General features: G+C 31.2%; 1 protein-coding gene across 1 annotated transcript; it reads left to right on the forward strand.

Annotated features, from left to right (window-relative positions):
• Positions 1 to 1317: 1317 nt before the first annotated feature.
• Positions 1318 to 2375, forward strand: LOC139901716 (zinc transporter 3-like). The gene is made up of 2 exons (XM_071884393.1): positions 1318 to 1843; positions 2296 to 2375. Exons 1-2 carry the CDS (start codon positions 1318 to 1320, stop codon positions 2373 to 2375), a joined length of 606 nt encoding a protein of 201 aa, XP_071740494.1.
• Positions 2376 to 11827: the final 9452 nt, after the last annotated feature.

Here is an 11827-nt window from a genome sequence, read left to right on the forward strand (position 1 = left end):
TATATTCATGTAATTAAACTTGAGTTGTATAATAATAATATTCTCATATAAAGAAAATAATAAAATTTTAAAAGTTATATTACTAATATTAGTCGAGCTTGACCTGAGCTCAAACTTGTAAGATATTAAACAATATGAGCTCGAATTTCACATATAAAGTTCAAAATTAGCCTTGCTCAAGTTCAGACTTTTCAAACCTTATACGAACTCAAGTTTATTTACACCCACATTATTTAGACATGTATGTGTGTATGTATGTATAGAACATTAAACATTACCTATGTTTATGAGCACTAATCTTTTATTTTCGAAAAAACTTTACATTATACTCCCTCCATTCCATAATAAGTGTCCTATTTTGATTTTTTAAAGTCTTTTCTTCTCAACTTTGACCTCGAATATCTTTTTTTGTGCTATATAATGGTTGATGAAACTCATGCAATAGAAGTACTAAAACTGCAAATTATTCATGTAATTTTCATCAAATGTTATATAATACAAATAAATAAATTTAAGTCCAAAGTTGTTAATAATGACTTTGAAAAGTCAAAATAGAACACTTATTACAGGACGGACCAACGGAGAGAGTAACAAACTGACAAAATGACCCAAACAAGAGAAACAACAACATTCTCGCAACAAAAAAACCTAAACAAACTAACCCAACGAACTAAGTGACAACGAGCCTCATCAAAAGACTCTTACGGAAACAAAACCAAACTAAGCGGAACGAGCACTATACTAACCTAACAATGTATCACCAAATAAATTGTTACCTAACAAAAGAGAAAAACACTCTCATGAAACAAACTAAAACATCAACAATATTTAGGTGCACTAAGTTGTTACCAATCATCTTTACGTGTACTAAGTTGTTACTAACAATCTTTATATTTTTATGATTGTCATTAGTAAAATCTATCTATATATAAGAAAAATATATCTATCTATATATTAATTTATTGATTTATTTATTGATTTATAACATTCTAATAGAAAGTCAATCATAAATAAATTTAACTTGTTGACTATTTGAAAATTGTTTTATTTTTCCTTAATTTAATGAATTCGAACAATAGTAAATTTCGAATAATATACAAATTTTTACGTTATACACGCACTATATAATCACCAATGTCGTCATTTACATTTACTCCACTTTAGACCAAAATTCTAAATACTCAAAATTCGAAACAATGTCGACATCCTGAACTAATTAGCCCTCACTCTCTTCTACTATAAATTACACCCTACACATAATTCAAACCCTATGTTTACAATTTTACATATACTTCACCACATCAATAAAATTAAAACATGAATATGAAAAGGGTAATTTTCATTCTTTTACTCCTCTCAATTTACATTTGTGCAGAATGCACTTGTGATAAATCAACTGATAATGTGGATGAAAATAAGAGTCTAGCATTGAAGCTCAAACTAATAGCGATAGCTTCGATTCTTGTTGCGAGTGCAATCGGCGTTTGTCTTCCTTTAATAAAATCTTTTAAACCCGAAAGTAAAATATTCTTGGCTGTCAAGTTTTTCACAGCCGAAGTGATTTTAGCAACAGGTTTTGTTCATGTGTTTCCTGATGCAAAAGAAAGTTTAGAGAATCCTTGTATTGGTGACACGTTTTGGGGAGATTTTCCGTTAGCAAATTTAGTAGCAACATTGGCGGCTGTGGCGGTTATGATGGTTGAAAAGAAGATGAAGAGTTGGTTTGATAGATCGAACGATGGAAAAATTATGACCGTCTATAATGACGATGTAGAGAAACAACATGGTGATGGTGATCATGTGCATGGATCGCATACGCATGCATATTTGGGCTCATCGGAGGGTTTGTTACATCATCAGATTATTTCATACGTATGTACTTTATTTTTATGATTTGCTTTAGTATCTTTTTTAGATTGAATTATGAATTATGATTATGCTAATAATGTATAAGTCGTATATAAATTCCCTAGCATTATATTTTGCATTTAATTAATTGATGACTCCGATACAAGTATAATGAAATGATAAATATAAATTTGAATTAAAAAAGCTTTTAACATGACATAAGGGCATATGTTAATAAAAAAACTTTATATCGTTAATTCAGAATTTACTCCTTATTAACATACGACTTGCTTTAGTACTGCATAATCAAAAGGTTACATGATCGAATTGCATTCTTGATATATGCAACATATTATATGTTATCATATGTAGTGATCATTCTTGAGCAGTGGTTTTGTATGTTTTATTTATTAATTAAAATGTTGTTGCTTATTATGTGTCTGACAGAGATTGAATTGAAAGTTAACAAAATATGGATCGAAGAAAGCGAGGAGGAAATAAAGAGGAATCGAATTAGACAAGCATGAATTTTAAATCTATATTGAAAGATATTGAACATATCGGTTAGTAATACATTATATGTTATATTGTATATGTATAAGTATATTTCATATTGATTTGGTAGCTTATGTAAATGAACTAAACTTATATGCTATTCTGTTTAGTTAGTAATTATAAATATGTAATGGAAATTATCGATTACATTAACAGTTCAGGACTTATAGATTATAAAGTGTGATTTGACTATGAGCCATGGAAACTTAAATTTACTTTTCCATTTCTACTATCAAAATTGAGTCTCTAGCTCAATAGATTATTGATCATAATAGTAAATAAAAAATCTTATTCATCTGAAATGCTATGTCACAATTAACCATAGTTTAAATCTGTCTCCTGAAGAAACGTGTACGTGACACCGATTTATCTATTTAGTCTAGTCTAAGAATACACCTAGAATTTAGTTAAAAATTACTATGAAGTAAATATTTTTGATTAGTCTTGTGGGACGGTTGGTTACCAGGTTAAAATGGGCTGGGGGAAACAAGAGCATACTTAAGAAATGGTCAAATGAGTTCGGGTCAAAACAGGCTAGATGTGTTAGAGTCACCTGCTGTATATATAATTCATTTTGTTAAGCAATTGTGTTGTTTCTGTAAGTGTTTAATGTTCACACATTTCTCTTTATATAAAAAAAACTCATAGTAATAAATATATAGTTATCAGTTCATATTCAATAGATAACTTTGTAGAAAGTTGGTGTTTTTTTTATCTCTAGAGAGAAATTGAATTTATGGAAATGTGCGTTTTCTTTGGTTTCTAGTTAAGAAAAAGGAACAAGATTTTTTCGTATCTATAATGTGATGCCCCGTACAAAACCATCGTGTACGAATCATCAACAACATGATCATTACAAGGTCAAATACTATATGCTGTTTCAAAAGAAGTTTGCATTCATACGAAAAGGTGATGTCTTAACTAACATCAGATGTTTTACAACCAAAAGTATGCTTCTATGAATGGAAGCAAGTAATAATAGTACGTGACCCAATGGTCGTTACAAATCATTGTTCAAAAGTAATAAAGTTTAAATGCAAGATAAAATATTTCATGCGGTGACATCTCTAGTAAGCACAGCGAAAGTCTACAAGGCATGACTAGTACAGCGGAAGCAAGCAAACCTTAAGCACCTGAGAAAAACATGCTTAAAAACGTCAACATAAAGGTTGGTGAGCTATAGTTTAAGTATAACAGTAATGTAAGGTAGGCCACGAGATTTCAGTGCTTCAACAGTGTTTCAAACCAGTATGAAAAGTATATGTATAACCGTGGGAACTTGGTAACTAACTTAACGTTTATCACCCCCTAAAAGTACACTTGGCGAGTGCGTATGTTTACGAAGTATTAAACACCCGTTAAATGCTAGCGCTACTAGCCCGAGTGAGGATGTCAAACCCTATGGATCCTTATCTAAGATTCGCGTTCACCGGTTCAAAGACCAATGACTAAACGTTACCGAGCAAAGGGGAAAGTTTATGCCGTTGTATAACCCACACATATATAAAGTTTAAGTACTCGTGCCTAGTATGTAAAACGTAAAATGCGCATGTATTCTCAGTTCCCAAAATAGTTAAAGTAAAAAGGGATGCTATAACTCACAGTGAAAAGTTGTAAAAGTCGATACGCGGGAATAGTAAGCAAGTAGTTTGGTCCGGAAGGTCCTCAACTGTCACGACCCTACTTTTTCCGTTATCTTTTACCGTTAATTATTTAACGGCCGTTAACTGTTATTCATGCCACGTCATCTCTATGACCTATATTATTATCTTTATAATAATATATATGTTAATTATTATGTGTTATGTGAATATTTGTATTCATATTTTTAGTTATACGTTTCTACGTGTCCCGGATTTCCATCCGGCGAATCTTTTCGGTTTTCAAACCAACGTCGCGTTTTTGGGATTTTTAAATCCTAATTATTTTAAATATGATATTTTAAGATCATATAATTATATAGGGTATTTATATTTATTTTTCGTCGTGCGTTTGTTATCTCTCCGGATTTTTAATCCCGTAAGCGTGTTTTCGCGTTTCGGGATTCGTTCGGGCTTTCGGGCCATCAGGAAATAACCATTTAGCAAAATTGGGCCATGGGGCCCACCCCATGACCCCTCCTTCGGCCGAGACTCCAAGGGAGGGAGTAATACTCCCATTTTCTCATTATTTTTCCTCATTTAATTTTTACATCCTAATTTTATCTAAACCTAATTTTTTTGTGCTCTCTCCTCTTCTTCTTCTTTTTGGACGACGACCACCACACCCATCATCATCATCACCTTGCATCAAATCAAGGTTTGGATCATCCATTGTTATACACCAACGCGTTCCTCGTTCCGTTCTCTACGCGATTATACTTCTCGTTTCTTGATTAGGGTATAAACCCTAACCCTAGAACTTTTGATTTTTCATTATATTTCTGTATTTTGATTATATATTAATAGTATGATGATTACTTGTTGTTGTAATGGTGTTTGTATTCATAGAATTACTCGTAAACATATGTTTTCGGTTTGATATAATTGGGACAGCAGATTTTTCGTGTGTTTCTGCTATTGTGACTGATATAAAAGTTAAAATAAAGTATCTATATGAGTTCCTCTCATCAAGACATTAATTTTAGACTCCAGATTCATGTCATTTCGATTCCCGGAGCCCTAGATATGATCAAAGTGGTATTTTGTTAAGATTGAAATGTGATTTTGGTATGAACCCGGTTTGGTCCGACTTTGTGACCATATTTGGTGACTTTAGGGTGTGTTAGTGTTTTAGGACTGATGGTGGGGCGAACTTTCATGTTCGGGTCATCTCAATCCGAGCCACGAATCACCCGTTACGTCTAAAACACGTTTTTGATTGAATTGAAGTTCCAAGTAGTGTAATGGCTGTAGATCACGACTTGTGGACTGTTCTTGGGGTGTTATTGAGTGTATCAAAGTGTTGGGTGGTTTGCTTAGGCGGAGATATATGTAAGGCTCGCCAAAACCGACACCCGGGGCTCAGGATACGACCCGATGAACTTTTGATTTAAAACTTATGACTAATTATTAAACTTATGATATAAATAATGGATTTCATTATCATTTAATTAATTATGATAAAAAAAATTAATTATTATTATTTAAGACTTATGATATATATTTATTATATCATTTAATTAATACTTATGATTTAATTAACATTTTAATTAAACTTATGATTAATAATACTTCATTATTAATGGAAAAATACTTATGATAAGTATTAAACTTATATTATGAGATTATTATAATAAGACTTATAATAAGGATTAATTAATTATTTAATTATTATAAGGCTTAGTTATTATTTAATTATAATTTAATTATTAAATACTTATGATTTAATAATTGTAATTAGAAACTTATGATATGATTAATAATTCACTATTAATTAATAATACTTATGATATGATTTAAAATTTATTATTAATTAATAATACTTATATTATGACTAATATTTAATTAATTAATTAAATACTTATGTTATATTAATTATATCAATTAAACTTATATTAACATTAATAAATCATTTTAATTTAATTAAACTTATGTTATGACATAATTAGACATATTTAACTTTAACAAACATTATAACTTACACTTTTAAAATTTACGTTGACAATGTTTGACCAAGGTTGACTTTTGAGTTGACTTTTGGTTGACTTTGACTTTCAGTTGACTTTTGTTGACTTTCTAATTAAGGAAACTTTCCTAACTTATAAACTTTTCTAAAATATCAACTTTCTAAATTTGGAAACTTTCCAAAAATAGAAACTTTCCAAAAATAGAAACTTTCCAAAAATGGAAACCTGCTAAAAATAGAAACTTTCTAAAAATAGAAAGTGTGTGTCCGTAAGCTGTTCCAATCAAACTGATGCATATTGAGTGTTGTTCTATGACTACTTGCAACATGTACAATAGCTATCATACTAAGACTTGACCTAAGTTAGTTATTTATATCGACCTGCTTTATTTATAGGTCGGCGTTGTGATCATTCCTAATCACTGTACTACATTTGCTGTTCGCTTAATTGTGTTGGTTACTTCGTTACTATTAAGGTGAGTTATAGTCCCGTTTTTACATACTTTTCAAAGTATATTTTTGGGATGTGATTACATGCATTTTATTTCACGTTTATACACAAGTGACAATTAAATTTAAATTATTCATTGTGAGTTGGACAAAAATATTCCCTAGTCTGGTAACTGTAATCATTGGTTTCTACCGGTGAACGCGAATCCTACGGATAGATCTATCGGGTTTGACAACCCCATTTCGAGCTAGTCACACTAGCAATTTATAATCGGAATGTTTAGTACTTCGTATTTTGTTGTAGATACACTGTCCAGTGTATATTTTTATTATGTTTGGCAAGGGTAAATAAAGGGTTAAGTGGTTACCAGGTGACTCGTTGATAATGGAATAATGTTTAATGTTTTGTAACATTTTTAAATCTTGTGGTCTAAAGTTTATTCAATTATTTAAACCTATAATTCACTCAACCTTTGTGTTGACAGTTTACTCGCATGTTTTCATAGGTACTTGAGTTTATGTGATGCTTCCGCTGTGTTTAGAAGAGTCTGCATGCATTTGGGCAGATTTTAACGAAACCATTTATGAAACTGTGGCTTGCATTCTATTTTTGGATAATTTAAATTTGTGGGTTTGTTGACAATATTTTGTGTCAACTTTAGATTATTAATATGTTGGGTTACTTTTAAACTACATATTTTGGTATGCTTTCCTTTTTGGGAAACTTTTGAAATAAAAGAATGCAATGTTGTTTGTTAAATTCATCTAAGTTCGATCAAGCTATGGGACCAAGTGACGGAGCCGTTAAGTGTTATGATGGGGCCATCATAGTTGGTATCAGAGCTCTGGTTGTAGGGAACTAGGCGGTCTTAATGTGGTAAACCCGTGGTTCTTAGGGTGCATTAGAGTCTAGTCTACAGCCTGACCCTTTTGCTATAGCATTTTTATGCATTTCATTTCGTATAAGTTATATCATTCGCATTTATTCCTATTTGGTATGTGGTATGTGGTTTTATTGTTTGCAGATGTCGACTTCGAGCGATAACTCCGTTGCTGCTCCTGCTCCTCCGGCTGCCGCCAGACGCCGTGCTGGTCAACCCCAGATCGATGATCCTGTTCACTACTACTTTTCTGTCATGACCCGGAAAATTTCGACTAATTTTGAACCAAACTCATGATACGATTTCATAATTCTGACATGATAAGCAAAGTCCGTTATGTTGCGTCTCAAAAATTTTGAACTGTTTTCATATATTCAATTGACCTTCGAATGTGCTTGATGATTCACGAACCACAATTTGTAAAAAGATATATATATATATATATATATATATATATATATATATATATATATATATATATATATATATATATATATATATATATATATATATATATATATATATATATATATATATTGAAATACTAAATGATTTAGTTAGAATTAATTATAAAAAATAAAATAATTATGATATTACAATAATTATCATTTACATCATATTTATATATAACTAAAATATATTAAAAATAAATAATAACTGATTGTAATACTCGTTTGATGTTTCGAGTGATATTAAACAAGTTAAATTCAAACTTATTTGATTTTAAAATAAACGGTGATCCGAAACTGTGTTCTAAAAATTTTAGACTTATTAAAAATGTATTTAGAAACTATTTGTTAAGTTTCAACACTTTTACTCAGAATTGTGAGGGACAATTGATGTAATTTTTATTTAACAAACTAAGGATCGAATTTTGTACCATAATGACCAAAATAAATAAATATACTTAATATAAAAATTTGGGATTTTTCGGAGTACATTTAATTCGCCACTGGGTAGCAACGGGGTACGAAATAATAGTCCAAGACTGTCGGTAGGATACTTACAATAATATGTCACGAGAGTTCAATTTGTTACTGTGTTTGATTCCTTGATTGCCAACTTTCTTATAATAATACTACCTCCGTCCCAATTAGATAGTCCTGTTTTTCCATTTTGGAATGTCCCAAATTAATAGTCCACTTCCATAAATAGAAAGGAAAGAGGATATTTGATTGGTGGATCAGGAGAGAGAAAATATTTCATTGGTGGATAAATGAAGTTAGTGGGATTTCCTAAAACTGTGTGCCCTTTTGTCTGTGGACTATTAAATTGGGACGGAGGGAGTAGAATATATGAACTGTATATTTTGTATATATATATATATATATATATATATATATATATATATATATATGATATTATAAACTTTCTTATAATAATAGAATATATGAACTGTATATTTTGGATATACTATGAAATGGTATGCATGCCGTCAACTTTCGATGTAATGAAAGTTTGTCTTTTTAAAAACGAATGCAATGTTTGTAAAATGTATCATATAGAGGTCAAGTACCTCGCTATGAAATTAACTATTGTGAATCGTTTATAATGTATATGAACGGGTCCTTTTAGTTGGTATCAGAGCGGTGGTCTTAGTGAACCAAGTTTTGCATTAGTGTGTCTAACTGATAGTTGTTAGGATGCATTAGTTAGTCTGGACTTCAACCGTGTCTGCATGTCAAAAGTTTTGCTTATCATTTTTGTCGGAAATCATCTGTTTATCATCCTTAGGAAATTACCTGCTTATTATTCTTAGTCTAGACACATCATACTGCAATGATTGCATGAATAGTGTATAGACAAAATTCATATCTTTGCGTATCTGCTAATTCATATCTTAGCGTATCTGTTATTGTTACCTTTGCCTGATAGATTCCGTAGATCCCTCCGTAATTTATGAGATTTTAGTATTTTATATGCATATGTAAATTATGTATTGCAGGATACTAATCTACATCCTATAATCTATCACTTATCGAAAATCCTTCATCTGATCGTATGAGATGAATCCCTCAACCAGTTCGAGTCCCTCAGATTTCGATAGCTATTCCGATAGTTATTTCGACAGCTATTTCGACAGGGATATTCACCTAAGCTCCGAAAGTAGTGTCACTAGAATGTATCAACCAATCAGCCATCTCCAATTCATCTGATGGGTTCGTAGTCGAATTAATCAATGGAGACGCGAAAACAGTGATCCTTTCCACCAACCGAATTGCCCTCTTGGCGAAGAACCTGAAGTACTTACCGGCGAACCTGTTCGTAACACCATTTTCTCTCTCATTTCCAGAGTATCTCGCCACGACTATATCACAAGCCAGATTCAAAACCTTATTCATTAGCTCGTTCATACCGACAATCATCCCGGAGAAATAAAGTCAATGAGTTTCGCGCCCGAGTTGTAGCCTTGGAAAATATGGTGCAAAATGTATCAGCTTCAGCAACATCACTAGCACCAACATCAATACCAGTACCACCAACAGCTCAAGTTCACATCATACACCTTAACATCTAATTATGTACCTCGAGCATAATCATCAATCTGCGAATCGTTCTACATCATTTATCTTCGTTCGACATGACGATTACGTAATCTTCAATGTTTTAGAGATTATATATTCTAGTTCTAACGGTAAATCAAATGAGATTAATATTATATTAACTCATTAAATCTATGATTACATCTGAAGAAAATATATATGTAAGTATATTTTCATAAAGATTGTAATTAAAATTCTTTTGTACAAACTAATAATGGTGAAAATATTTTAACGGGTAGGTAATACCCGAGGAATATTTAAATTTTACATTAATAAGTTACACTGTACATTCTTCAAATCTGATTCAATAGTCATTTACTATTCTACTTACATCCACCGATATACGTATCCGTTCATCACAGAATAACCATTTTCATTCAATTTCATACTTGAATTTTGATCTATCAGAATCCAACAAGTGGCATAATGAAAAAAATATTGCACAAAATAAAATTTGTTAGAAACAAACAAATTAACTATGAGAAATTTTGTTAAGAATCCACGCTAACAAAATCCACGCTAACTGTTAATTCCGTATTACATTTTATTTATTACAGTTTATTTATCGCAATTTAATTATCGCAATTTTATTTATCGTTATTTAATTTCTGCTATTTACTTTACGCATTTAATTTATCGTCATTTAATTTCTGTTATTTATTTTACGCACTTTAAATATCGGGACACGTATACAAGGTTTTGACATATCATATCGATGCATCTATATATATTATTCGGAATCACCATAGACACTCTATATGCAGTAATGATCGAGTTCTCTATACAGGGTTGAGGTTGATTCTCAAATAATATATATACTTTGAGTTGTGATCGAGTCTGAGACATGTACACGGGTCACGATACGTATTAATTAATTCAAATATTATATATTAAATTATATATGAATTATTGGACTGTTAACTGTGAATTATCGACTGTGGACTAATGACATTGGACAATTAAAATGAATTAAAATATTGATTATAACATATGAAACTAAACAATTTTTCAAGTTTGCCACTTGATTTCATCTTAAACCTCGTTTGTATTTTGATGATTATAATCTGCGTTCAAACCTTTCATAATTCTTGAAAACACCTCAATCGAGAGGATGAACCAACCGAACTTCATCTATGGAAGAAAAGATTGATACATATAGTTATGCACCTGAAAATGCTTGGAACCTGAGTAAATGTTAAACACGTATCTGTGTTAACTCTTTTGGCATTATTATTACCGAAAATAACTTTGCAAATCCTTTCCAAAATTAGTCAATTTTGTCACAGCTCCAGCAAGTCAACTTCGACTTTTGGTTCAAAACAACCTTATTATAACCTTGATATATATGCGTGCTCTTTTATCGTTACCGGGGGACCGTTTATATTCCAGCACATTAGCAGTGACCTTACCAACAACTTCATTACTCATTGATCTAAGACTCTCCGAAAAACCAATATAATTGTTCATTAAAACCCTATCATACACTCATCTGCATCTTGTAACGATAGTTGCCATACCAAATACTGAGAAGCATTAATCATTAATTCTCAAATTTCGCAGCGTTCCTACGTCAACAGTTATACATCTATATATAACGTATATCTTCTGGACTGATGAATTTCAATTCAAAATCCCTGAATTCCCAAAAGCACTCTAGCTTACGAATCAGATCTCCGAATTCTGAAAAAGCTGATGAAGCGGTGAAAACTGAAGACTGCCTTAACAGTCAAAACTTTGATGATAAAGAATGGAGTGTTGAAAAAGCTCAAAAGTTTTGATTCTGAAAAATGAATTGAGCAAACCATGAAAAAGGCTATGGACAAATCACAAAGTCTAAACCTGCTTCAAAGAATCCAAATGATCCAGTATCTGCTGAAGTCATTAACGAATACCATGCTCCTGACTCTACACTTTTACAAACAAATCTTCATCAACATCCATCGA

The sequence above is a fragment of the Rutidosis leptorrhynchoides genome, chromosome 3, assembly GCF_046630445.1.
Source record: "Rutidosis leptorrhynchoides isolate AG116_Rl617_1_P2 chromosome 3, CSIRO_AGI_Rlap_v1, whole genome shotgun sequence".
Taxonomy (NCBI): Eukaryota; Viridiplantae; Streptophyta; class Magnoliopsida; order Asterales; family Asteraceae; genus Rutidosis; species Rutidosis leptorrhynchoides.

What these genes read in the sequence shown, in the direction of transcription:
- LOC139901716 (XM_071884393.1), top strand. Translation starts at nt 1,318, where the DNA reads ATGAATATGAAAAGGGTAATTTTCATTCTTTTACTCCTCTCAATTTAC. An exon ending in ATATTTGGGCTCATCGGAGG is followed by an intron (nt 1,844 to 2,295) that starts GTTTGTTACATC and finishes TGTGTCTGACAG; the next exon opens with AGATTGAATTGAAAGTTAAC.